The 27913-nt window shown below is 44.0% G+C and overlaps 1 protein-coding gene across 1 annotated transcript in view; it reads left to right on the forward strand.

Annotated features, from left to right (window-relative positions):
- The window catches only part of MALRD1 (MAM and LDL receptor class A domain containing 1), a 500931-nt gene that overhangs the window by 31946 nt on the left and 441072 nt on the right, over positions 1–27913 (forward strand). Inside the window, exons 7-8 of the mRNA XM_090049813.1 lie at positions 15377–15469; positions 17276–17483. Of these exons, the coding sequence (XP_089905939.1) occupies positions 15377–15469; positions 17276–17483 (301 nt within the window). The remainder of the gene's footprint in view (positions 1–15376; positions 15470–17275; positions 17484–27913) is intronic.

The following is a 27913-nucleotide window of genomic DNA, read 5'->3' on the forward strand; positions in this document are numbered from 1 at the left end:
CGACCCCCTGCCTTGGCAGGAAAGAGCACCGGGGTCAGATGACCCCGGCAAGGTGCTCATCTAACTTCCTTTTAAAAATCCCCAGGCTAGGAGCCTGCACCACTTCCCCTGGAAGCTGGTTCCAGGCCCTAGCCGCCCTGACTGTGAAGTAGCGCCTCCTAATATCTAATCTAAACTTACCCTCCGCCAGCTTGTGACCGTTATTCCTGGTCACTCCTGGCAGCGCACGGGGGAACAGGGACTCCCCCAATACCTGCTGATCCCCCCTGACCAGTTTGTAGCAGGCCACAAGGTCCCCCCTTAACCTTCTCTTGTGGAGGCTAAACAGGTTCAGGTCCCGTAGCCTCTCCTCATAAGGCCTGCCCTGCTGACCCTTGATCATACGAGTGGCCCTCCTCTGAACTCTTTCCATATCGTCCACGTCCCTCTTGAAGTGTGGCGCCCAGAACTGGATGCAGTACTCCAGCTGCGGCCTGACCAGTGCCGCATAGAGGGGGAGGATCACCTCCCTGGACCTGCTCGAGATGCATCTGTGGATGCATGACAGGGTACGGTTGGCCTTCTTGACTGCCTCCCCACACTGCCGGCCCATGTTCATCGTGGAGTCAATGACGACTCCAAGATCCTTTTCCGTCTCCGTGCTGGCAAGAGGGGAGTTCCCCAACCTGTAAGTGTGGTGCCGGTTCTTCCTCCCCATGTGCAACACCTTGCACTTATCAGTGTTAAACCCCATCCTATTCTCATCCGCCCACCGTTGCAACCTGTCAAGGTCAGCTTGTAGCCTATTGCACCCTTCTAGTGCACCCACATCCCCCCACATCTTAGTGTCATCAGCAAACTTGAACAGGGTGCTTTCTACCCCCTCATCCAAGTCACTGATGAAGATGTTGAACAGTGCGGGCCCGAGGACCGAGCCCTGCGGAACCCCACTGCCCACGTCCTTCCAGGTCGAGAAGAACCCATCCACTACCACCCTCTGGGTGCGGCCCTCCAACCAGTTGGCGACCCATTTGACCGTGTGGGCATCGACACCACAGTCTCCCAGCTTTTTGATGAGGACAGGGTGAGAGACAGTGTCGAAAGCCTTCCGGAAGTCCAGAAAGACTACATCCACAGCAACCCCTGCGTCTAATGATTTGGTGACCTGATCGTAAAAGGCCACCAGGTTGGTCTGACAAGACCTGCCACTGATGAACCCATGTTGGTTGCCCCTGAGCATGCATTCCCCCGCAAGGCCCTCCTGGATGTGTGCCAGGATAATTTTTTCAAAGAGCTTACCCGGGATTGAGGTAAGACTAACTGGCCTGTAATTTCCCGGGTCCTCTTTTTTTCCCTTTTTGAAGATAGGGACCACATTGGCCCTCTTCCAGTCCTCCGGCACCTCGCCAGAGCACCACGAGTGCTCATAGAGCCGCGCCAGGGGTCCCGCAATGACCTCGGCCAGTTCCTGTAGAACCCTAGGGTGAAGATCGTCCGGACCAGCAGACTTGAACACGTCCAGCCTCTCCAGAAGTACCCTAACTAACTCCTCGTTAACCCCTGGCCCAGGCGTGTCTCTCCCGGGGCCCGAGGGGGGCCCAGCAGGGAGGTGGCTGAACTGGTCCCTACTTAGGAAGACAGAGGCAAAGAAATCGTTAAATATGTTAGCTTTATCATCTGGCGTGATGACTAAGTTGCCCATCGTGTCCTGCAGGGGCCCCACATTACCCGGGACCCTCTTTTTACCCCCTATGTATTTGAAGAAGGACTTCTTATTGTCCTTAATCCGGGAAGCTAGTCCTATCTCCATCTCTGCCTTGGCCCTCCTGACTGCCCCCCTATATCCTCGGGCGACTGTAACATTGTCCTTCTTGGTGATGACCCCATCTCTCCATTGGGTATATGCCTCCCTTTTAGCAAGGAGACATTCCCGGATGCTCTTAGTGAGCCATGGGGGTTTATGTGCCCTCCTGCTCCCTTTGACCCTTGTTGGGATTACCTCCCTTTGGGCATGGAGGATCATCTCCTTAAGGAGCAACCACTCCCCTTCGACATCTGATTCCCTTCCCGTCTGGGTCCTCAGCGCTTCCCCAACAATCCTCCTTAGCTTGTTGAAGTCAGCCCTCCTAAAGTCTAGGGCTGTTGCCTTGCTGCAGCCCTTTGCCACCTTACGCTGGATGGTGAATTCCAGCAAGCGATGATCACTGTCTCCCAGGTGGCCCATCACCCGCAGCCCCCTCACCAGGTCATCACCCGTGGCCAGCACCAGGTCCAACAAGGCGTCTCCCCTGGTGGGAGACTCTGTGGCTCTGGCCACTGTTGCACATTGTGGCAAGGAGTGCAACCCGGCTGACCCACCTCTATCCCATGGGGCTCTGCAGGGTGCACGTGCAGCCCTTGGCACTCGCACACCACTGGGGGAAGCCCCACATGATGGAGCCAGCTGTCTTCGCTGCTCCCTGCCATGCAGGTCCCAGGATTCCACTAGAAGTGGAGGGAAGCCCCGCCCCCACCCTCTGCTTCCTAGCAGAGTCCTGGGACCTGCATGACAGAGAATGGAGAAGACAGCCTACTCAACCACACAGGGCTTGCCCTAGCAGTGTGCAAGTGCCAGGAGCTGCACATGCACTGCATGGAGGCCTGTGCAATAGAGGAGGTCTGGCTTGGCTGTGCTCCTGGTCACTGGAGCCACGTGCTGCCATGTCGCAGCACCTGCATCGGCCCTGTATGCCTCAAGCACCCACCACTTTCTGCTGTCACTGGTGGCAGTGGAGCCTGTGTGCCATGGTGGGGGTGTGTGTGGGGGGGTCCCCACACTTCCAAACCCTCCCTCATACTCCTTGCAGGGCCTGCCCTGCTGCCCCCTCATCATGCGAGTGGCCCTTCTCTGGACCCTCTCCATGTTGTCCACATCCCTCTTGAAGTGCCCAGCTCAGCCCCATGCTCCTGCCACCCCTCTGGGTGCAGGCTTCATGTTGCCACCAGCCCCAGCCCCATGCTTTGCCCTCCCACCCAGCTGTAGCACCCCCTTCCCCTCCCACCCCACTTCCCTACCTGCTGCCTGAGGTGAGCAGGATGCCAGGGAAGCCAAGCAGGTCCCCCAGTAGCTGCAGCAGTGGCAGCAAAGTGCCATTCAGAAGCTGCGTGCTGGCTGAGCTGGGTCCTTCCCTGCTACAAGAATGGGAGCAAGGCATGTAGGCTGGGTGGGATACAATTTGCTGCAATGAGAAGAGCCCCTAGGAGGAACTCTTGAATCTTCTGCAATAGGATAATTCTTTCTGGGATCGCAGTAAAATTGGGGACTGACTGTAGGACAGGGGTGGGCAATTATTTTGGCTGGAGGGCCACTTATTCTTTCTGGGATCCCAGTAAACTACAGCAGCAACTCTGATACCCTACAAAATGTAGTAGTACGTGCTTCCCTCCATGCTGAACAGACAGTGTGACTGACATTGGTAACTAGCCTCCGGTTGTGCCAGTCCCTGTGCAGAAGCAGAAGAGAGGAAGGTTGCTTTCTTTGTATGTCTGCAAATGGTTGTTAAAAAGCTAGACCCTGTTTCTATTAATTCAGTAAAACATTATTCTCTAACCATTTCCTTTTCCTTGCAGTAAGCAATTAAGTTAAACAAAAATAGAAATATACTGATTCAGATTCCCTAACTATCACTTTTAATGGAGAGATGATGTTTTGCTATTGAAAACCCCTAGTGTGAGTCTCTTTGTGAAATCTCTTCAAATTGATGTTTTTGGATCATAATTTAGTGAAGTGAAGTCATGAACACTGCTTCTGGTCTCATTAATAAAGGATCTTCATATTTTGATGAGAGAGTTCAAAAAATAATTTTTGTCCCCACAAAAGTAAGTTTTAATAAAGGGACAGAACTCTGCCAGTCTTAGAATTATAGAATCATAAAAATTAGAGTTGGAAGGACTTGAGGAGGTCATCTAATCCAACCACCTCCTAAAACCAGGATCAGCTCTAACTATATCGTCCCAGCCAAGGCTTTGTCTAGCTAGGTCACAAAAACTTCCAAGGATGGAGATTCCACAATCTCCACATCTGTATGCTTTATTACCCTTCTCATGAGAGTTTTTCCTAATATCTAACCTACATTTTCCTTGCTGCATCTTGAGACCATTGTTTCTTGTTTTGTCATCGGCCACCACTAAGAACAGTCTAGCTCCATCCTTTTTTGGAACCACTTTTCAGGTAGTTAAAGTCTGCTCTTAAATCCTCCCTTCCCCCTTTCACCCCCTAGTCATCTTGGCTAAGTGCAGACAGTCAAGAAGCCCAAGGCTGAATCAGTTCAATCTTCACAGGTTAGTCTAAGCTGCATAGATTGAATGGCTAAGTAAGTAACTAGACATTTACTTTTGATTCTGGAAATGTAGCTAGATACCTGCAGTGATCCAGGCCAGAAGCCAGGGAGTGCTAGAGCGCACAGCATGGGCCAAGTCTAGTCCACCCACAGTGTGAGGGGTGGTTTAAGGGAAAGGTGAAAAACATTCTGGGATTTTGGGGGATTGTGAATTAACTTGAATGTGAAGGGCATCTGGGCAAAAGTTCAATAAATTGATTTTACCTAATCTGTCAAGTCGGATATTACACACATCTATGTTTATCTTAAATTGGTTTTGGCAATTTTGAAAATGGTTTATGTACAGTGAACTTCTGTTGTGTTACAGATTTGAACTAGTTTACAATGACTTATACCAGTTTGTGTGTAATTTCTATCACTAGCCCTCTTTTCCAGACAAAATAAGCCCAATTTCTTCAGTCTTCCCTCAGTCATGTGCCCCAGCCCCCTAACCATATTTGTTGCCTTCTGCTGTACTCTCTCCAATTTGTCCACATCCTTTCCATAGTGGGGGGTCAGAATTGGATACAGGACTCCAGATGTGACCTCACCAGTGCCACATTAAAGGAAATAATCACTTCCCTTGATCTGCTGGAAATGTTCCTACCAAAGCAGCCAAAGGTCCTTTTCTGCAGAGTTCTTGCTTAAACAGTTGGACCCCAGCCTGTGTCTGCGCACGGACTTGTTTCAGCCTAAGTGCAGGACTTTGCAGTTGTCCTTATTGAACCTCATGAGATTTATTTTCGTCCAGTCCACCAATTTATCAAGGTCTCTCTGAATCCTTGCTCTACCCTCTAGTATATATACTACTACCCCCAGCTTGGTGTTGCCTGCAAATTTGCTGAGAATGCACTCCATCCCATCTTCCAGGTCATTGATTAAGTTATTGAAAAAAACCAGTCCCAGGACCAACCCCTGACGCACTCCACTTGAAAATAACATTAAGCTATTGATTACTACCCTTGAGGCTGATGATTCAGCCAGGGTTCTATCTACCTTAGAGTCAATTTATCTAACCATACTTTCTTAGCTTGCTTGCAAGGATGTTGTGCGAGACTACATCAAAAACCTGGCTAAAGTCAAGGTATATCATGTCCACTGCTCTTCCTGCACCCACAGAGCCAGTCATCTCATCATAGAAGGCAATCAGGTTGGTCAGGCATGACTTGCCCTTGGTGAATCCTGATTACTTTCTTCTCCTCCATGTGCTTAGAAATGTAATTTTGATGCTCCATGATTTTTCCTAGGACTGAGGTTAGACTGACCAGTCTGTAGTTCCCCAGATCCTCTTTCTTCATAACGGGCACTACGTTTTCTCTCTTCCAATCACCTGGGACCTCTCCCAGTTGCCACAAGCTTTCAGAAATAATGACCAGTGGTTCTGCAATCCCATCAACCAACTCCCTCGGCATTGTTGGGTGCTTCATGTCTGGCCCCAAGGACTTATACACATCCAGCTTTTCTAAATAGTCCCTAACCTGTTCTTTCACCACTGTTGGCTGCTTGCCTCCTTCCCAAACTCTGCTACCAGATGCAATAGACTGGGAGCTGACCTTACTTGTGCAGACTGAGCAGAAAAGGCCACTGAGTACTTCAATGCCTTTTCTGCATCATCTGTCACTACGTTGCCTCCCCCATTTAGTAAGGGACCTACACTTTCCCTGACCTTCCTCTTGTTGCTGACATACTTGTTGAAACCCTTGTTACCCTTCATGTCCATTGCTGGCTGCAACTCCAGTTGCTCTTCAGCTTTCCTGGCTTCATAGTTTCATAGTTAGTAGGGTCGGAAGGGACCTGAGCAGATCATCAAGTCCGACTCTCTGCCATGGCAGGAAAGAGTACTGAGCTCAAACAACCCCAGCAAGGTGTACATCTAACCTCCTCGTAGGAGCCAGCACCTCTTTGCTTGGAAGTTGGTTCCAGATCCTAGCCACCCTGACAGTGAAGTAGTGCCTCCTGATGTATAGTTTGAATCTACCCTCTACTGATTTTTCTAGTCACACCTGGTAGTGCTTGGGGGAACAGGGACTCCCCCAATGCCTGCTGGTCTCCTTTGGCTAGTTTGTAACAGGCCACTAAATCCCCCCTCAGCCTTCTCTTGTGGAGGCTGAACAGGTTCAGGTCCCTTAGCCTCTCCTTGTAGGGCCTGCCCTGCTGCCCCCTCATCATGCGAGTGGCCCTTCTCTGGACCCTCTCCATGTTGTCCACATCCCTCTTGAAGTGCGGCACCCGGAACTGGACGCAGTACTCCAGCTGCGGCCTGACCAGTGTCACATAGAGGGGGAGTATCACCTCCTTGGACCTCCCTGAGATGCATCTGTGGATGCATGACAAGGCGTGGTTGCCTTTCTGACTGCATCCCCACACTGCCGGCCCATGTTCATCTTGGCATCAATGATGACTCCAAGATCTTTTTCTGTCTCTGCACTTTTGAGAAGGGAGTTCCCCAGCCTGTAGGTATGCTGCTGGTTCTTCCTCCCCAGGTGCATCACCTTGCACTTGTCACTGTTGAATCCCATCGTATTCTCATCTGCCCACCCCTGTAACCTGTCTAGGTCCAATTGTAGCTGTTTCCTTCCTTATAGCATGCCCACATCCCCCCACATCTTAGTGTCATCAGAAAATTTGAACAGGGTGCTTTTTACCCCCTCGTCCAAGTCACTGATACAGATATTGAACAGTGCAGGCCCGAGGACCGAGCCCTGTGGAACCCCACTGCCCACATCCCTCCAGATAGAAAATGACCCATCCACCACCACTTTCTGGGTGCGGTCCTCCGGCCAGTTAGCGACCCATTTGGTTGTGTAGGTGTCGACACCACGGTCACTCAGTTTTTTAATGAGAACAGGGTGAGAGACAGTGTCGAAGGTCTTCCGAAAGTCCAGAAAGACTATGTCCACTGCTACCCCTGCATCTGATGATTTGGTGACCTGATCGTAGAAGTCCACCAGGTTGGTCTGACAGGATCTGCCTCTAATGTCCCCGTGTTGGCTGCCCCTAAGCATAATCTCCCCTGGTGGCCCCTCGTGGACATGTGCCAGAATAATTCTCTCAAAAAGCTTACCCAGGATAGAGGTAAGACTAACTGGCCTATAGTTCCCTGGGACCTCCTTCCTCCCTTTTTTGAAGATGGGAACCACATTGGCCCTCTTTCAGTCCTCTGGCACCACACCAGAGCACCACAAGTGCTCGTAAAGCCGTGCCAGGGGTCCCACTATGACCTCAGCTAATTCCCTCAGCACTCTGGGGTGGAGATCATCCAGACCAGCTGATTTAAATACATCCAGTCCCTCCAGAAGTTCCCTGACTAGATCCTCACTGACCCTTGGCCTAGGTGTGCCTCCCCTGGGGCCTGAGGGGGGCCCAGTGGGGGGACTGATCTGGTCCCTGCTCAGGAAAATGGAACCAAAGAAGTTGTTAAATAGGTTAACTTTGTCGTTTGGTGTGACAGCCAAATTTCCTAATGTGTCTTGCAGGGTCCCCCTGTTACCTGTTACCTTCTTTTTGCCTTCTATGTATTTAAAAAAAGACTTCTTGTTGTCCTTGATCTGGGTAGTCCCAGTTCCATCTCTGCCTTGGCCTTCCTGACTGCCCCCTGCATCCCCGAGCAACCGCAGTATAGTCCTCCCTGGCTTCATCCTTGCATGCCCAAGCAATACTCTTATACTCCTCTCTAGTCATTTATCCAAGTTTCCACTTCTTGTAAGCTTCCTTTTTGTGTTTTAGCTCACTGAAGAGTTCTCTGCTAAGCCAGGCTGGTCACACTTGCTAGTTTTTCTGTGCATTGGGATGGTTTGTTTTGGGTCCTCAGTAAGGCTTCTTTAAAATACAACCAACTCTTCTGGACTCCTTTCTCCATCAGACTGGCCTCTCAAGGTTTCATGCCTATCAGTTCCTTGATGGAGTCAAAGTCTGTTTTTCTGAAGCGCAGGGTTCTTACTTTGCTGCTCTCCTTCCTTTTGTTCCTCAGAATCCTGCACTCAGTCATCTCATGGTCAGTCATCTCATGGTCATGAGAACTGGGGCCTGTGAATTGGAAACTTCTGCTAGCTGTTTGAGAAAGCCTTATCCACCTTATCCTCCTGGTCTGGTGGTCTATAGCAGACACCCACTATGACATCACCCTTGTTTCTCTCCCCTCTGACCCTAACCCAGAGACTTCCAATAGGTCTGTCTCCATACTGGAGCTCTGAGCAATCATGGAGTTCTTTTACATAAAATGCAACTCCTATTTTCCTCCTCTCCCTTGCCTGTCCTTTGTGAGCAGTTTATACCCATTGATGCCAGTGCTCCAGTCATGTGAGCTATCCCACTAAGTTTATTTTAATTGTTAATTGTTATTCCAATTGCATCATAGTTCTATGACTGTGCAAGGACTTCCAATTCTTCCTGCTTGTTTCCCAGGCTCCATGCATTCATGTACAGACACGTGAGGTAACTAGCTTTAATTTGCTATGCTTAAACATCAAATACTTTAGGGCTAGGGACAAAAGTTACACACAAATTGGTTTAAGTGATCAGAAACTGGTTTAAACCTGTAACAGAATAGAAGTTCAATACACATAAACCATTTCAAATGGCTGAAACTGGTTTAAGATAAACCTGGTTGAATGTACTATCAGACTTAACTGATTTGGGTCAAACAAGTTTATGACACTTCTGTCCCAGACATCTTCCTGGTTCAAGTTAAATCACAGTCCCCCAGCATGCTTTGCAGCCATGGGCTAGGCTGTGCTCTCTGCTCTAGAGAGCAGGGCTGGCCCCACCCTTCTGTTTCCTAGCTGGGGCAGGGAGGGCTGGCTGACAAGCGGGTGGGGTGACAAGCCCAGCTGGAGACAAGCCCAGTCTGCAGGGTGGGGGGGACTGCTTCCCTCCCCCCCCGGCAAACCCCAGCTGGAGTCTGGGGGCAGGAAGGGGAGTTAAATGCCCTTTCCCCTGCTCAAACTTACTGCTGGATGCAACTGTGGACTACAAATCCCAGAGGCACCTGAAAGCAGGAAGAGAAAGTGATGAACAACCCTGCAGAGTCCTGCTATTGTCATTCTGAACTGCAAATCCCAGAGACCTGGGGGGCAGCTCAAGGAGAAAATGAACACAGAGCCCTACTCTAGCTCCCCCTGGCTTTTGGCCTGAGCCACTGCAGGTATATGGCTGCATTTTCTGAATCAAAGGTAAATGTTTGTTCACTTCTGTTTTTATTTAATCTGTGCATTTTAGACTAACATGCAAAAACTAAATTGATTCAGCCTCAGGCTCTTTGACTGTCTGTACCTAGCCCATGGGGACAGTATTGTTCAGTGGTGTTGGAACTGATAGCACAAACTGCTGGATATTAATCTTAGCTCCCCCTCTAATCAATTGTGGAGCCTTGGGTCAAATAGGAATTACAGTAATTATCTTTTTCAGTGTTGAATTCTGGAACTCCAGGCATTTGGTGTTCCTGACCAGAACTTGGAGAAACCTCTTTCTGGTAACACTAGACACCAGATGCTGTGGTTCCCCCTTCCCTTTTGTGTTCATTTTGGTAGCACTGTCTGTGAAAGACCCAACAGGAGATCTTGACGTCGGTGAAATCTACTCATGTGCTTAAAATTATGCATGTTTCAGTGTTCTGCTGGATTGAAGCTTGGTTATTTTAAGCAGTTTAATATGCCTTCTTTTCTTGCCACTTAAAGGGGCTGAGGGATGTGGATAGCAGGAGGAAACACCAAATCCTCAGAACATAGGGAAATTAATCTAATGAATTGATAAGTTAACTGACATGCATCAAAGTAACTTTCTTGATACTTCCCATATCAATTCGTCATGCTCTGTTTACACAATGTGTCTTATCCTTTTGATGCTGTAATTACTGCACTCTCCTTACAGTCAAAATGTAATTACTGTATATGAGTTTAGTTGGAGATGCCAAGAGCAATAATCACAGTGCAAAACGTTGCATAAAGGCCCCTTCAAATACATCAGCTTCAGTTTGGAAGCTCCCTACCTCACATTTAGTATTTCTTTTTTAATGGAAAGCTGGTAGAGAAGGCTTTCCAGCTCTTGTACCTCTTGCTATTCAGCCATTAAGCTTAAAATGGAAAAAGTGTGCATCTTCAAAGTTGGCCATAAATTGAGCTGGAGGTCCACTAGAAAATGTTAAAAGTTCTAAACACGGAAAGTAATAGAGCTGCTGAACTATGGAGCAACATTCAAAATGACCTGCTAAATTATATTTTTCTCTAGAAGTGATGGAGAAAGTGTTACCCAGTTTTTGGTAACAGCATAAGAAGAGAAATGAGGCTGATATGTTTGAAATGGAAACTGGAACCTGTGGTCTCTGAATCATTTTCAAAATGGCCCAAATTTAGAGGCTGAAAATAGATCCCATCTGATGACTCTTGTTTGATGTGAAATTTCAGGCAAGTTCCTGTAGGAATAACAAGTGGCCTGGATAACTTTTCAGGCCAAAATGAAGATACCTAGTGATTCTAGGCTAAAGAGTGGTCAGTTGTGATTGATTCTGGTGACTCTAGGCAGCTATATTCCATCTAATCCCTTTTAGGTGCCTAAAAACCTATTGGGATCTGGCCCAACTGCTTTACTTCTACTGATCGCACAAAAACCAACCAGGTCAGGAAGAGAACCTAGAAATCTTCCCCCACAACACCATGAGTTTTTTCATTGTAGGAACTGTATCCCCAGAAATAAAAGATGAAGTCTTTGCCCTATGAAAATTAGGAGAATTGAGTGGAAATTGAAAGTGCTGCATATGCATTTAGTATGCAGCATATAAACTGGGTCCCACGAATGCTTGTTTGCACTTGAAAGTGCAGTGCCCATACTAAACATAGTACTACAACTGAAGTCTTGCCATCACAAGTACAGTAAAATAATTAGGTCTCATGGACATGTCTTGCATGATCCTTTTCTTGATTTCGCTTAGAGTGACATTTGAGTTTTTTTGCAATGAAAGCATATTTTTGCCTCTACAATAGCTTGCAGTCCACTCTGACCTCTCTATTTTTTCCTTTAGGACTGCTGCTTAGTCAGTTATATCTAAGTTTATATTTGTGCATTTGATTTTTGCTTCCTATGTGGAGTACTTTATTGACTTTTTTACTGTATTGATTTCAAACCATTTCTACAATCTTTTAAGATGATGTTGAATTCTAATCCTGCCCTCTGAAGTGCATGCATTCCTTCCCAGCTTGGTGTCATCTGCATTTTTATAAGTATATCTCTCTTCCATCAGCCAAGTTGTTTATGAAAATATTGAATTGTATCAGACCAGGGACAGTCCTTTGCAAAATCCCACTTAATACAACCAATTTGACAGAAAATATTGATAACTACCATTTAAGTGTAGTTTTCTTTCAGTTGTATATCCATGTTATAGTAATTTAATCTAGGCTATTTTTCTTCAGTGTGGTTATGACAATGTCATGTGAAACATTGTCAAAAACCTTATGGAAGTTGAGATTAGTCAAATTCACGGTTTCCCCCATTCACTAAGCCAGTGTCCTAATGAAGAAATTAATTAGAAATTATTTGTTATTAAAAAAACCATATTGCCTGTTTGTTGTCACCTTATTTTAATGTAGGTGTTTACAAATGTGTTGCTTGAGAGTTAGCTCCAGTATCTTCCTTAATTTAGAATGTATGCTGACCAGTCTATAATTCCCAGGTCTCCACCCTCTCTTCCTCCTTTTTCTTTGTTAAAGTAGATGTAGTGTTTGCCCTTCTCTGAGCCTAGTTCTCTAGGATCTCCACTGTCCTCCTTTTAGTTCTTGAAAATAATCCCCAGTGGTTCAGAGATGGTTTGGGCTAGTTTTTGGTACTCCAGAAAAGATTGTATCAAACCTAGCTGATTTGAATCTATGCAACACATAAATATCCACTGGCAACCTATTTGGAGCCTAGACACTCCACAGGCCAGAAGTATTCAACACTTCTGCATCTGTCTCGTGTGACTGCCTTAATATGGTGCTGCAGGGGAGCTAATTAGCTTTCTTGAGAACAAAGATAAATAGCCCAGGAGCAAGTCAGCAAGAACACAGGTATACTGCTTCTAAATCAGGAGGTGGGCCAGGAATATTGCCTAAACCAGAAATGGTGCAGTCATGGTCTCCAGTACCAAGCAGCATCGTGCTTCATCTGCTGAAGCAGCAGAAAGGTTCTTTTTGCTCTGGGGAAGATTGTTGAAGTCAGCCAACTGAAGCCCAGTTTTCTAAATCTGTGACAAAAGTGCTGTTTTAGGGACTCTGGATAACAGCATAGTTGGTCACTATCTGTTATCTGTTCTTTCCTTTTTTCCCTCTGTGTCCCCATCCCTCCTTCTAATAATATTGTGTTGACTCTGTGCATAATTAATCTTTTTTGTGAATTCTGAAGCAAAAAAAAAACAACCATTTGTTGCAAATTATTCACTGAGATGAAAAAAGCAGGAAAAAATGGTAATTGCAGTCAGACAGTAGTATTTCTGAATGCACCTGTAAAGAAGTGTCAGAAATAATAAGTGCTTTTTAGTTTTATAAATGAAGTTGGAAAGAAATAGTTTAAGTTATGGTTTATGTCTTCCAACTGCTGAAATGTCTGAAAAGCATTGGAAGAAAAGAAAAATGGACATCCTCCTAGTTTGGGTCACTTTCATTTGTAGAAATTACTCCTGGAAGGAAGTGCAGCACAATAAGGGCAATAGAAGTAGTGCCCCCATGTAACTCTCTACTACATTTTTCTATGGATAAGACTAGTACAACACTACGAAGGTTAAGCAACAGCAATTTCAGCCACCATCCAATCCTACGTTGCAATGATAAATCCAGACCAAGGAGTTGTTGGAAAAAGGACACATAGGACATTCTTAGGGGAGACTGGGGAGAGGAGCAAAAGAAAAAGAATGTGTTACAGGAAGAAGGATTAAGCCAGGCAAAAATAGTAGAGGTTCCCAATCAACTGCAGATAAATAAATTCTAGTCTTGAAAGATACAGTAGTATTGGACCATTAGAAGAAATATTATAAAAGCTAGTGGTAAGATCTGTTGTATGGACCAGTCTTTAATTATAACTAAATTGATATATTCAAGGTATTTGTAATAAAAGCAGATGCTGTGATAGTGCTGCATGCTGGCAAACATACAGAATGATATAGTGTCTTTCAGTGTATCTTGTTAATTAATATAAACTGGGAAGAAGGAGGATCATGGGAGATTGCTGCCTAAAGAAGTTTGTGAGATGAAAAAGGATATTATTGTCAGATGAGTCCAATCAAGCAAACTGAACTTCTGAGTAACACAAAATTTATAGAAAACATTAGATAAAATTACCCTAATTTTTCAGAAAGCCAAATGCTTGTCACTGCAGTAATTGAAATTATGGCCTGTTGTTGCCTGCTGTGCTGTATGGGTCACAGTACATATTCATGTTGTTCATCATGTAGCTGGCTGTTGTGGCCAAATACCATTTTTGTGTATATTTTGGTGCATGCATTATTTTGCAGAATGATACTACACTAGCTGTGCATGTGCAAGACAGGCCATTTCCAAATGATGGGAAACATTTTTTTCAAACCTGCTAAGATGTGAACAAGAAGAGAAGTACATACATTTTATGCCAGTGTTGCAACTCACTACTTGCTATTATTTCTAAGATTATGTATATTGTAAATTAGATATGAACCACCAAATCCAAGACCTCACTTCCCACAGAATTCAGAAGTGAGGTTTTGGCCTCATTTCATCTTGAGTTTTTCAGACTGATGTTTTGCCTCCGAGTTTAATGAAGAATGCACTGTATTTAGCTTTTCAATGCTGTGAATAAATACATTTGGCTCAAGGGGTTAAATAATAATTCACTGGTTTATAGTAGTATGCAAATCCAAGTGTATAAAAAAACTAACCCAAACACTTGGGAAAATAGGGACTGCCATACTGGATCAGGTTTTATGGACCATCTAATCCAAAAAAATCCCCTTCTCTTGTTTTATAATATTTGGAGAAGTTACTCGCTGACCTTCTGTGCATACCATTCATTTCATATACTTCTAGCATAGCCTCTTTTATTCATCTCATCTCTAAGGTAAACAGATTAAATCTTTTCATATGAGAGCTTTCTCATGCCTCAAATATTCTGTATATCCTCCTTTAAACCTCCAACATCTCTGCAATATCCTTTCTGGTGATGGAATAACCAATACCATACTCAGTATTCCAGATGAGGATCTATAAGGAGTTAAAACATATTATTCATATATTTTCCATTCTATTACTTCTGCTCAATCCTCAGACAGATTTTTTTTCTTTATTTTGGCAAATTCCACTTTGTGCTTTTCTTTTGTTTAACTGGACTCTTTATTTTTCAGTTATGCTTGCAATTAGCAGCAGACTGATCCTGAGATTTTCAGGATAGCTCGCATAATGTTTAAGCACAATGAGTATTCCAGTTGTCATTCTCAGCAGACTGGGAATGGAAACTGGTCACTTGAGCACATTGCAGAAGTGTGGCAGGGGAGAGCTTTCTCTGTTACCTTCCCAAACCTTAGTTGTCCTCTGTATAGAAAGGGACCTCAGTTTTCAGTACAGTCTTTTGATAATCTTTCATTTTGCTAGTTGTTAAATGCCCTAATGCAGAGGGACCCAGTCTTGCTGTCACTACTGTTGATAGGATTTTTTGTCCTTGATTTCAATTAGAGCAGAATCAGGCCCATAATACTTTTTAGAAACATCTCACTGTGTTCTGAGAAAGTCCAGCAGAAACAAAGGTAATTTGAATACCAATTCATTTTACTGCTACCAAATTACCTCTTGGTAATTAGGTAATTAACTAGTTTAATCACAATAAATACATATCTTACCTTCCCCTTCCCTGTCTCCCCTGGAGTCCACACTGTAAAAATAATGTAAGATTACAATGAATAGGTGCAGTCATATTTCCTCACATAAAGGAATAAGGAGGAGGGGGTGTCCAGGTCATGCCAGAAAGAGTTTAAAGGCAAAATTAACTTGGATAATTTATAGAGAGATCAACAATTGCTTTGTAACATTTTATTCTGCATCTGACAGGAGGAACAAGTGCTGTGGGAGACTCATACATCAACTAACAAGGAATGGGTCAGAGCTGATGTGAGGCTACCAGCAGATCTGAAAAAAACAAAGGTATGCATGAAAAAGGCATGAGCAGGTTGTTTGAAAATATATAACCTTACTTACTGAAGCCATGTTTATTATGAATGACTCTCTGCTTTTTAATTGCTTGTTGCAGTTGAGGCACTTAAGGATAGTGCCTCAAAAACAGTCTAACTATTCATACCTTGCAGCCTCCAGCTTTATTTACCAGAAAAGCTATATCCCCATACATTAGTCACCTTGGACTTGGCTCTCCTCTGACATACTGCATAGCTAACTTTAACATAAGGGTAACTTGGTGGAATGATATGAATGATGTATGTGACTTTAGTGGAATGATATATATTGGCATCAGTGACAGGAGATAGTGTTTTTGAGTCTTTTGCTACAAAGGAGAATTATTCAGTCATTAGTTTTTAAATGAATTATTTCATCTCTCTTGATGAAATTTGATGTACAAATATTTGTTTTCTGGCAGTTTTGTATATAAGGTAAATTTGTGTGCTTTGTCAATTAAAAACAAACAGCACAACCAAAGCTGAGGGGAAAGAGACTTGGACCAATATAGAATTTGAAAGTTCTTTTGCTGAATTAAAATGAATAAATTCCAGTGATTAATTACATGGATATATCCCATGAATTGTATGGAAATAAGCATCTGTAACATAGCAAAGCTGGTATAAGGATGAATGAAGATTGTGATGTGAGTCTTATTCTCTATAGCATTTGCTTACCTTTCCCCCAGACAAAAAAACAAACAAACAAAAACCCTGCAAATGTTGAGCTTTCCTCAAAAGTTTGGAAATCTCAGAATTTCTTGTGTAACTATAACCTGGTTAGTTTTTGCTCATGGGGTGATTAATCTTTTAATTGATTACATGTTATTTCAGCATAGGCCTCTACCACTTCAACTAATGGAGTAGCAGGTTTCATTTTGCATGTCCACCTCTTGCTAATGGAAGAGGAGGACACATTTCATAGCTATTTATGAAATAGTAAAGGAAAGCTGAGGTTCAATCCTTAGCCCAATTCCATGTTCTCAGGGGTTAGGGACAGAAATTACACATAAACCAGTAAAAATGATTGGAAACTGGTTCAGATCTAATATATATGACTTTAATGGACTGATATATGTGACTGTGTTCTAGAATCCAGCACCAGGGTGGCCTATAGGGCCACAAAAGTTTTGTTTAAGTCCTGGGATAGAACATACTCTGCCCTTTCAACAAGCAGATGTTGGGAGGGGATGAATCATGCAGCATTGACAGACTCTTCAGGGAACAGAGATGCCAAAATCTGACATGCTTCTCTGTACAGCGAGCTGGGAATTTTTTGTTTGTTTTGTTTTGTTTTGTTTTGTTTTGTTTTGTTTTCTTGGGGACGGGGGTGGGATTTGGGTTAGTTTTTTTTAAGGTTTATAACTTTGACAGATTAGGCCAAAATTTCACTGGGAAAGGAAAACGCATATCCCCTTTACCTGCATAACCCACAAACTAAATTTTAAATCCTTTCTCAAAATCAGGGTGGCACTGTAGCTTCAAAGTAAAGTAAATATATTTTTACACAGGTAAAACCCCATATTTTTTCCTACCTTCATTCTTGGAAACAGATGAAACATGTTGGCTGAAACGTTCAGATCAGTCAGCCTAAGCACAGGATTTTCCAGACAAAACAGTTTGTTTAGCAAAGTTCTAAGCAGACGAAAGTAGGATCTTATAACAGAAACATACCTAGTTACTTGTGAAATAGCTTTTTAATATTTTATGAAAATAACCCACATTTTTCTTTTTCAGTTAGTTGGTTTATGCTAATATTTTGGAATAACAATTCTCACAGCTTGCATTTATAGGAACTATCCAGAGCAGGACAGGTTGTATCTGTGTGGATAACTTCCAGTTCTCAGACTCTGCAAGGCCACAGTCACCAGGGCTCTGCTCTTCAGGGAAGTTCATCTGTACTAATGGCCAATGTCTTGCCAGTGAATCAGCCTGCAATTATCACTTGGACTGCTCTGATGGAAGCAATGAAGATCCAACGGTTTGTTGTAAGTGAACTGAATTGATTTACTAAAATATACTGTCCGGAGAACCGGTTTAAAGAACATTTGGTAATAAGAAAATTATTGATAATAATAGTCCCTTTATTTATATGGTATCTTTTATCATAAAGACTTAGTCTAGAGCAGGGATGCTCAACCCACAGCCCGCAGGCCAGATCTGATCCCTGGAGCTGTGTCATCTCCCTGTGGGTTCCTCATGGATCTTGTGAGGAGCCCCATGGGCCATGGCTCCGCTCACTAGATTGTACATGCAGGGCAGCATGGGGCCTGATCTGGAGCCCAATCCTGACTGGGTGGAGATGGCACGGAGCACTGGAGTCCTATTCCAGTGCATGAGGACAGTGCAGGACTTGATTTGGCTTGCAGACCAGCCCCACACCATTCATCTGGCCTGCAAAGCCAAAAGTGTGCATACCACTGGTTTAAAGAATTTTGCAAAAAGACCCACAATGTTTATAGCACATTACATCATAATGTACTCTTTTCCCCCACTCATTTCTTCTTGTGTTTTATCCAGTCCCTATGGCAGGAGTCAGATCTGGATAATAAATCCTAAAAAGTCTGACAGTCCACAGAGATTTGTATGATATTTTTGTTCCAGATAAATCCTTTCACTTCTGTCTCTCTCTCTTTTTCCTGCTTTTCTTAACTTTTGGAGGATTTGAAAATATAGTCTAGATTTTGCTTTTTCTTTAAATTTTCTCCTATTTGGTTTGGGTGTGGAAAAAAATAAGAGAATATTAGGTATGTATAATATGTATGTGGTGATATAATATTTTCATCATGTAACTTTGCTTATAAGCTGCCTTTGATTAGAACTGTTTTCGTTCATGAGCAGTAACTTGGCCATAACCTTTTTACTCGAAGTTTACTCAGCTTAGTCGCCACCAAGCAAACCGCAGAGGGAAATAATTAAATTTAATGGAAAATGTTCATAATATTTATGAGCCACCAAAGGGTGAATGTGTTCATTTACAAACTAACCTAGTCCACTTAGAGAAACCAGCGTGAGTTAGTTTAAATCTGCCTTGGGATTTCTGAATGTCTCTACCTAGTGTCAGAGTCTCAGGAAGTATGCAAACTAGCAAAGGCTATATTGTCACAAACCCATTCATGGGGGATTCCTTGAACCCCGAGTTTCTTCCCACTATGCTGCCACTCACTCCAAAGAACAGACAGAGGTTACCCTGTGACAGTTTCCTATCCCAGAATCTCAGTTTCTCTGTCCTTTAACTGGACTCTGCAACTGCATTGAGAGATCCCCACTGGCCCAAATGACAACTCACATTTGAGTTATGAAAGAAGAAATTATAGGTTCCCCTCTCTGTGGAGAGAGTTAGCCTGGAATATCATCCACCCAAAAATCACTCTTTTCACAGGCAACCAGTAAGGAGACAGACACCAAAATTATTTATTTTGAAAACAGAACAAGCATAAGAAGCCATAGAATCATAGAACGTTAGGCCTGAAAGGGACCTCAGGAGGTCTTCCAGTCCAGCCCCCTGCTCAAAGCAGGACCAGCCCTAACTAGGTCATCCCAGCCAAGGCTTTGTCTTGTCAGGTCTTAAAAACTTCTTAGGATGTAGATTCCACAACCTCTCTGAGTAACGTATTCCAGTGTTTTACTACCATCCAAGTGAGAAATTTTTTCTTGATATGTAACCTAAACTTCCCTTGCAGCAACTTGAAACCGTTGCTCCTTGTTCTTTCATCTGCCATCACTGAGAACAATCTAGCTCCATCCTCTTTTGGAACTACCCTTCAGGTAGTTGAAGACTGCCTTTAAATCTCTTCTCTTCTCTTGACTAAATAATCCCTGTTCCTTCTGCCTCACCTCATAAGTCAAGAAATAACTGTGCTGGGTAGAAGGAAAAATGAAAAGGAACAGTTCTTTTAAATAAAAAATAATTATTTTCAAAGCTAGGTCATTTGAAGCATCTATATAGTCTTGGATTCCTCATAGATCCCCTTCCAGTAAATGTAACTGAATTCTATCTTTAGGGCTCTCCATTTGACTGGTCTTCCTCTGCTTAGGAAATAAATCTTTCTGACAGCTTCCATGATTGTGAAGACAAGAAGGCTAATGCACAAGCTATTCTTTCATCCACCCAAAACCTTCACTGTCAACTCAGCACATATTCAATGTAGTTGTAAAAATGCTCTCAACAATATTTTGAATGTATTACATTTGTTTCCATTAAATTTTACTTGAGAGAGTGATGCATACTTTAGCATCTATTCTTGTACATATTTCAGCATCTATTCTAGTACACATTTATCCTCAGTAGCTTCTTTTTGATGGAAAACTCTCATGGCACTGTACTGGTAATCCTCCCTGCAGAATAAATATAGAGGCAAGCTCCTGTTACCTTGTGTTATGCAGGATATTTCTTGTTCTTTCAGGATTTTTTTTTTTTTGTAACAGTTGTTTCATAATAACAAAATGCATTTTACTGCACAGTAGACTAACTTAATGCTCAGTAAATTGTCACACTTACCCATGTGCAGCAATTAGGTCAGCATTCACTGCACCACTGGATAGTCTCATCAGACACAAGTACTTTCCAACAATTCAGTAAATTACTGCACTTAAACGCACATGTAGAAAGTGACAGAGCTGTTTGGGGCATGAAGATGCTTCAGCGTGGGGCTAGCTGGCAGGCAGTCCCTGTGCTGAAGCACCCTCGTGCACCAGCCAGCCACTCTGCAGCACATGGAGCCCCAGGGATGAGGGGATCCATGTGCTGTGGAGCAGCTGGCTAAGGCATGAGCAGCCCCCATGCTAAAGCACCCTCTTGCCCCCACCAGCCCACTGCACTTGGAGCCCAGTCAAAGCAGCCCTGAGCCGGCACACTGATCCCCTGGGTCCTCTGCCAGCCCAGGCTGATCCCAGAAAGCTCCATGTGCTACACATGATCTTAATTGATCTCACCTTTTTTGTTCCTGGGTACACGTTCAAATGGAGCATCCGGGAACAAAACACTCCAGAGCAATAAGCTCTGGAATTTATTCATGTGCATTAATTGCAGGTGTAGATGTGCTCCAAAATACAAGTTATTACCAAAACAAATATGTAAATATTACATTTTAATTACATAGAACTTACAGTTAAGAGAAACTGCATTTCACATATCTAAAAATGATTTTTTTCTAAGCCAGGGGTTCTCAATGCCCAGTGCTGGGCCACAGCACAGTCAACTGCCGGACTGGAAGTGGCCATGAACTGGCAAACTGTGGCCCCCCCAGAGCCAGATGGAGGGGCCACGGCTCCTTCCGCAGCATCCACAGCAGTACAGAGTTTGCATCCCCTCCCTGAGCCTCACCTGTGGTGCGGGGATATCCTTACTTGTCTTCTATCCAGAAATTCTGGCCGTGGTAGGCTATTACTACTAGGCCGCAGTTTGCTGGGCCATGGCCATTTCCGGGCCGTGGCAAAAACTGTTGGGGACCCATGTTCTAAGCAGTTCTCAGAGATTAAGGGCCTGATCTTGAAAACATTACTAAGGTAGTTGTTTACAGGATCAAGTTTTTCATTTTTTTAAAATTTCCTGCTTGCAAAGTTGCTTTTAAGAACATTCCTAAATTCCATAGTTCACAGTGGACACCATTAACCCAATGGATCCCAGTAAATCTGTTCTTAAATAGAAAATATTTGTGTAGTGCTTAGAAGACTAACATAAAGGATAGGCAAATTTCTGATGGTATCTTTTTTTTCATCACTTAATATCAAATTTTGTGCTAAATGCAGTTTCAGGCTAATGAAAACCAATTTTCTTTGATTGAGTTTGGGTACCATTTTAATTTAGACTGTAGTGATATTGTTTGTTGCAAACAATATAATTAAATTGGTCAGAATTCCTACTCTTTTGCACAAAGGTTGTGTAGTATCTGTTGTCTTCACCGATAGTCAATAGCAGGATATTACTTTCTGCACCCGTTGGGCTTCGATCATCCGGTCGTGTGCCGCCTGGCTTTGGGTGTGTAGGGCTGTCCGTTGTTCCGTCCCTGTGATCTTACTTCTTGGATGTCCTGCCCCGGGGTAGCCTCTTCCCCAATCTTGCCTGCCATGACTTTGTTTGTTCCTCCAGTGGTGGGGTCCTACTACTGGGACTTGCACGCATCTGGGATCTCTAGATGGCAGTCTTCTGTGAGGCTCCAACCTCCCGTACACCTCACCCTGAAACCCAGCCTGGACAAGTCACTGATGTCTCTTTGCCCGACCCTCACCTATTGGTGTTCTGGGCTCTCCTGTGGAGACGTATTAGGTCTAACCCAACCCCTAAATCTGAGTTATACCTTTAGGGGTCTACCCGGTTGTCTCGATTCCCTCTAAGGCAAAACCCTTCCTCGGATTGAGCCAACTTTAAGGGTCTATGCAACAGGCCTTCCAACCCCTCTGAAAGTGGGAAACAGAAAGAAACAAAAGGAGAAACAATGTTAATACCAGTAAGTTCCTGACTATACAAAATGGGCTAGCCTAGCCCTGAGAACTTCTAGGTGGCCCTGTCCTGAATACACATACGTTTGGCAGTTATCACACTCTCCCTTCCATACTGCGGACCCCCTGCGTGTTAGCTGGACCCTTGATGGTCCCTCTAGTTCCGCCTACTCTGTGTCCCCCGCCAGGCAGCAATATGCAGTTGGAGCTTGTCTTCTGCAGCCCCTCCCACTGCTTAGGCTCTCTGTTCCACACCAGGGTTTGCTCCTGGAGCCTTTCCAAACCCGCACCAATCCCACCTGGCTCAATGCCTTGAGTTCCGTCACTCTCCCCTCTTCTTCGGGGCAATCTCTGTTGTCACCTTCTTCCTCCTGATTCCTTGCATCCTCTCCCTCGAATCCTTTGTCTGGGTGAGATGCATCCACCTCTTCCCTCTCTGTGCCGATGCTGGTGTCCTCCCTACGACGGGCTTCGAGGCAGACCTCTGCCCCGTGAGAGGCAGTCCTGCCTCCTCTTACCCCTAACTGGGGTTCCAGGGATACCTTCCCTGTTGACTCTCCTTCTGGTCTTCCTCCTCCCACTCCTTTGCCCGCGCCGCCTCTTATGCTGCCGTGCCAGCTCCTCCCGCTTCTTTCCACAGCTGGCCGCAGTTTCAAAAAGATGCAGTTAACAAGCTGCGTGGGTCCCGCCACCACTTCCAGTTTTGCTGCAGCGCCGGCTGCAGGTAAGGGATTCTCCATTTTTTTTCTCTCTCTCCTTGCCTTCCCTGTTATGTTCTGGCCCCCGGGGTTCCCCCTTGGCCCCTCGGGGTTTGTCCCTTGTATCCTCCCTGTAATGTCTGCTCTTATCCACCAGTCAGATCTGAAGTATTGTGGCTTTGTACCTTGTGGGGTATGACTTTCTGTATCTGTGTTTTAAAGCTAGCAGTGTTATCTACTGCTTGGGAAGTCTCATAAGAAACCTTTTAAAGTCACCCATTTTATGGATAATCTTAACTCTTCTTAATTTACCTATTCAATTTCTAGTAATACCTTAGATATTTTTAGGCTCAGGAAAGGTATAAATTATTTATGAAAAGTAAATGTCCTGAAAAAGGAAATAATTTAGATAATTTAAAAAATATGCACAGCTTGTTGTTGTATGATGTCAAGTAGTATTTGCAAGTCCTTGAAAAATTTTATGTATTTACATTAATTTGCAAGCTAGCTTCTGTACATCAAGTCTTATTTAGAAGAATAAATAACAGTCAAGATTATTTTTATGGATTTGTTCATTGCTGATTAATACAATATAGTACAAAGTATGTCTCAATAACTCTGTTCAGTCAGTGTAGGGTTTGTTTGCTTTAAAAAAGAAGCAGCAAGGTGGTTAGCTGTATTAATCTGAAGTCAGGCAGAAGGTGGGACAGGGCAGCACCTGAGATTAATTGGTTCAGAGAGCCATGAGCTTTCATAGGCAACAGCCTACTTCATCAGATGTTAACTTAGGACAAAGTGGCATCTTAATGCACTTGTAGATGTGCAGGAACACTCCTCCAATGCACTGTAATTCCAGTACATCGAATCAGACTAAATTAATGGAGTCTGCTGGAGCATGCTAACTAGCTCCTGTGTGGGGGTGGGGGGTTTGTGGGGGGGTGTAGCTGTCTGTGGGGGGAGTAAGGTGTAGGGGAGGGTGTGGGTGTGTGTTAGTGGGTGGGTGTGGGATTTGTGAGGGGGTGTAAGAGGGGTGTGGTGGGTGTGTGGACATTATGATATTCACAAAATCATGTGTTGTTAATTATGCACTCCTTCACTTACAGTTTAAGTAAATGGGATAAAATAGTACTTTTTGCCTGAAAACTATTTGAAGCTCACTGGCATATATTATAATATTTATTAATGAAGCCCAAAATGTCTGCTTAAATATGTACACGTTCTGAGACCTTGAACTCTGGGTTATCCATTCTAAACCAGTTGGCTAGTTTTAATGAACTCAACCTGTGTCCTGAAATGTAACTGGCTAACTCTGAGGAACATTCTGCTCTCACACCAGTGTAACTCTCGCTCTTCATATATGTATGATAGTTTAAACCTTTATTAGACTCAGGAATAGCTTAATCAACATGGACAATTTTATATTCAGCATATGGTTTGCCATTTAAATGAATTACAGTAATAGGATGTTTTGGAATGCATTTTATTTTTCTTGCATTGAAGTAAAGATATTAATTTATAAAAATTAGGATACAGGGTTTTTTTACTTTCCAAATTTAGAATGCATTTCTGCAGTTTGTATCTTATGAAATGATTACACTGACAATAACTAACTTGAACTCTGCTGGGAAGAGGTGTAATAGATAAACATAATATAGCAAGAATATGTTTTACCATCTGTATAATTTACATAACTTCTGAAGATTCATATTGCAGGTATAGTTTGTGTTATGACATGTGTTCTGGGATTTTAGACAGTAAAGCATTCCCTGTAATCACGTGAAAGCTCAAGGAAAAAAATATTAAAAAGCGATGCTTTTAGTGAGCATTATATGCTGTTTTGATGGGCAGAAAGAACTTCTTAGTTTATTAAGGTTCTGGCAATGAAAAATATAATGAGAGGCTGAATCACATGGTTTTAGGAATGAATTTAAGTACAGTAGTTTTCTTCAAACCTGATTAAATATTGACAAGCACATCCAAATCTTTTAAAATTAAAGCCAAAATGGTAACTCAGTGATTACGTTTGATTTATATTTTAGGACCTAGTTTTTATTCTGGGATACTAAATATTTTACTCAATTTTTATGTAACAGACTTCCTGTAAAGTAAGAATTTGTTAAATTTGGCTCTGTAGAGTTGTGCTATAATTCTTATTATTATATATTTGGCCAATTTATATAATTTATGCTTTAAAAATGCAGTTGTAGTGAAATAAACAAACAGGATGAAAAAATATAATTGACCTTGTTATATATATAGTTAGTAAAACAAAACAAAACAAGGAGTGGTCTTATTTTTTATTTAATTGCAATCAAATGATGAAAGTTTAAGGTTCAATGAAGTATCTTTACTAAAATTCTTGGTTTAGGATCTCCTATCTCCCTTTATCCTTCCCTCCACATATGTGCGTGGTACATACACATGCATACCCTTTCCATAATTTGGCATAGATGGATTCGTGAGAATTGGAGTCCAGGCTCCAGACCAGTGAAATATAGGAAGGTTGAGAAGTTTATTTGAAGTTCTGAATCTTTTCATATTTGCCCTATCAATATAATACCGATCCAGAATTGTACAATTTATTTATAAACATGAAAGTACTAATGGTTGCCAGCAAATGAATTTAGAATCAGAGGAAGTCCTAGGCTTTGGTAAAAATCAAAGAGTAAGGTCTAGTTAGCAAAAGTGATGGCTGTCAACTGCAACTGGTCACCAGCTGACTGAGTTATGTGGATAGAAGTGTTTTTCCTGAATTCCAGATGTAGATAGTAGAATATCAGCTTTAAGACATTTATATTAGCAAAGTAGAGGGATAGAGCTTCTTTGTATGGAGAACTCAATGGTATGAAAGACTTGGCTTTTCTAAGCAGAGAAACTTTCTAATATTCATCATTTCTACTTCAGTAGAAAGAGTAGTTAGTGGACTTTTTTTGTAGCAAATTGTCAGGTATTGCAGTTCCTTGCAGACCTGTAGGACATCGTCTGCAACTCGACTAAGATGTTATTACTTCTAATTGATGACCTACAAGCCCACGTTTTCCTGCCATGACTTGATGTTAATGGAGTTGGTCCATTACCTGCACGTGTAGTCCAATTAGTAGTTTCACATCGTCCCGCAGGGTCCTGGATTCCTGAGAGCTCTGCCACCCCTACACCCTTGCCCGTTCCACTGGGGTCTGACCAGCCAGTTGGTCCTGCCACATGTCCTCGGTTCCAAGCAACCAACCGACAAAAGACCAAAAAGAAAACAGAGAAGGCTCTCCTGGCCTGTGTCACTGTTCCTGTTGTTTGCAACCAATATCTAAAACCAATTGAACTTTGTGTGGTCAGTCCCCCTTTGGTGGCTCTCTCTCTCTCAGAGCCTCTTGTGGAGATTGCCACAACTTCTTTTAGCACCTTGAGTCCATCTATAACACCATCTTATTGGCTTTTACAATTTTACGTGTACTACAGTACCGCGAACCTCTATAGTGACAGTCTATTAGGGTTATTACAGTACCACTCTCCCTGCTGGGCTCCGCCAGCTCCCAGCATGTAAACAAACAGTTCTGCGCCCCACAGGGTCAGTGAACTTGGCTCTAAGTCCCTGCTGTGGGTTTTACTCTCTGCAACAGTCTCCTACGAGCACTCCATGTTACTTTCAGAGTTCCCTGCAGCATATGCCGGCTCACTCCTCCTCCTCCTCTTTCCAGTTCTGCGCTCCTCCTGCTTCCCTGTCCTGGGGTCTTCTTTAAACTGGTGTTCTCTGCCCCTCCCCTCCCAAAACACCTGGGTAAGGGAGATTTCTGCTGGGCTCCTTGGGGCTGCGGACCTGGGGTGGCTGGGCCTTTGTTTAGCCCGTGTGCTTTGGAGCCCGGTGGCTCCTTCTCTCTCTCACACAAATGAATAAAATTACCGTAAAATATACCTTGGGTATTTTCACTAATGTATTATCCTTGCAAAAGCACTGTTGCCCCTGCATTTTGGATAAACATTTGCATGAGAGGCTACCATATAGCACAATTTAAAAATTCATAAGGTTGTAAAACTAAACATTCAGTGATTTAGGTCATTCCAAAATTCAGTTTCCTTACATATATGTAGTATGATATGATCTCTAATTATATCATCACTGCACCCATCGGGCTTCAAACATCCGGTCACGTGCTGTGCGGCTATGGATGTATAGGACTGTCCGTCAGTCCATCCCTGTGGTCTCGCTGAACGGATGTCCCGCCCCGGGGTAGTCTCTTCCCCAATCTCTCCTGCCATAACTTTGTGTATTCCTTCAGTGGTGAGGTCCGACTACTGGGGTTCTCAAGCGTCTGGAACCTCTGGACGGCAATCTTCCAAGAGGCTCCAACCTCCCCTATACCTTGCCCTCATACCCAGCCTCGACCTCCGATTGTTGGTGTCCTGTGCTTTCCTGTGGATATGTACTAGGTCCAACTTGACCCAAAATCTGTACCGTACCCTTTGGGTCTCACGACTGTCTAGCTTCCCTTAAGACTGCACCCTTCTTTTAATTGAGCCAATGCTAGGGCTCTATGTGCTGGGTCTCACAACCCTTCCAAAAGTGGGAAACAGAAAGAAACAACAAAAAGGAACAATATCAGTACCAGGGAGGCTCCTGGCTACATAAGGTAGGGTAGCCTGGCCCCTTATTCCCTGATCTCCCAACCCACTCTACACCAGTAGCCCCAGATCTCTAGGGTTTCTAACTGGTCCTGCCCTCAGTACGCCTTAGCCTGACAGCTACCACATTCTCTCCTCCATTCTTCAGACCACCCATGTGTTCGCTGGACCCTCGGTGGTCCCTCTAGTCACACCTCCTCTATGTCTATAGAGCTGGGCAGCTCTATGCAGCTGGAGCCCGTCTTCTGCAGCCCCTCCTGAGGCTGCTTAGTCTCTTCATTCCCCACCTGGAGTTGCTCCTGGAGCCTTCCCAAACTCGTACCGGTCCCACCTAGCTTGACATCTCAGGCTCTGCCAATCTCCCCTGTTCCTCGGGGGTAATCCTCGTCGTCCACCTCCTCCTTCTGCTCTCTTTGATTTTCTCCCTCGAGTCCTCTGTCTGGGTGAGGTGCGTCCTCTTCCTCTCTGTCTGTGCCATCACTGGCATCTTCCCTGCGACAGACTTGAAAGCGGTCTTCTGCCCTGTGGGAGGCAATCCTGCCGCCTCTTACCCCCAGTTGGGGTTCCGGGAACACCTTCCCTGCTGGCGACCTTCCAGGTCTTCCCCCGGCTCCCTTGCCCGTGGCACCTTTTATCTCTCTCCCCTCTGGCTCCTCCCGCTCCTC

This window comes from Crocodylus siamensis, chromosome 5 (assembly GCF_052110815.1).
Source record: "Crocodylus siamensis isolate JL-2025a chromosome 5, ASM5211081v1, whole genome shotgun sequence".
Classification (NCBI taxonomy): domain Eukaryota; kingdom Metazoa; phylum Chordata; order Crocodylia; family Crocodylidae; genus Crocodylus; species Crocodylus siamensis.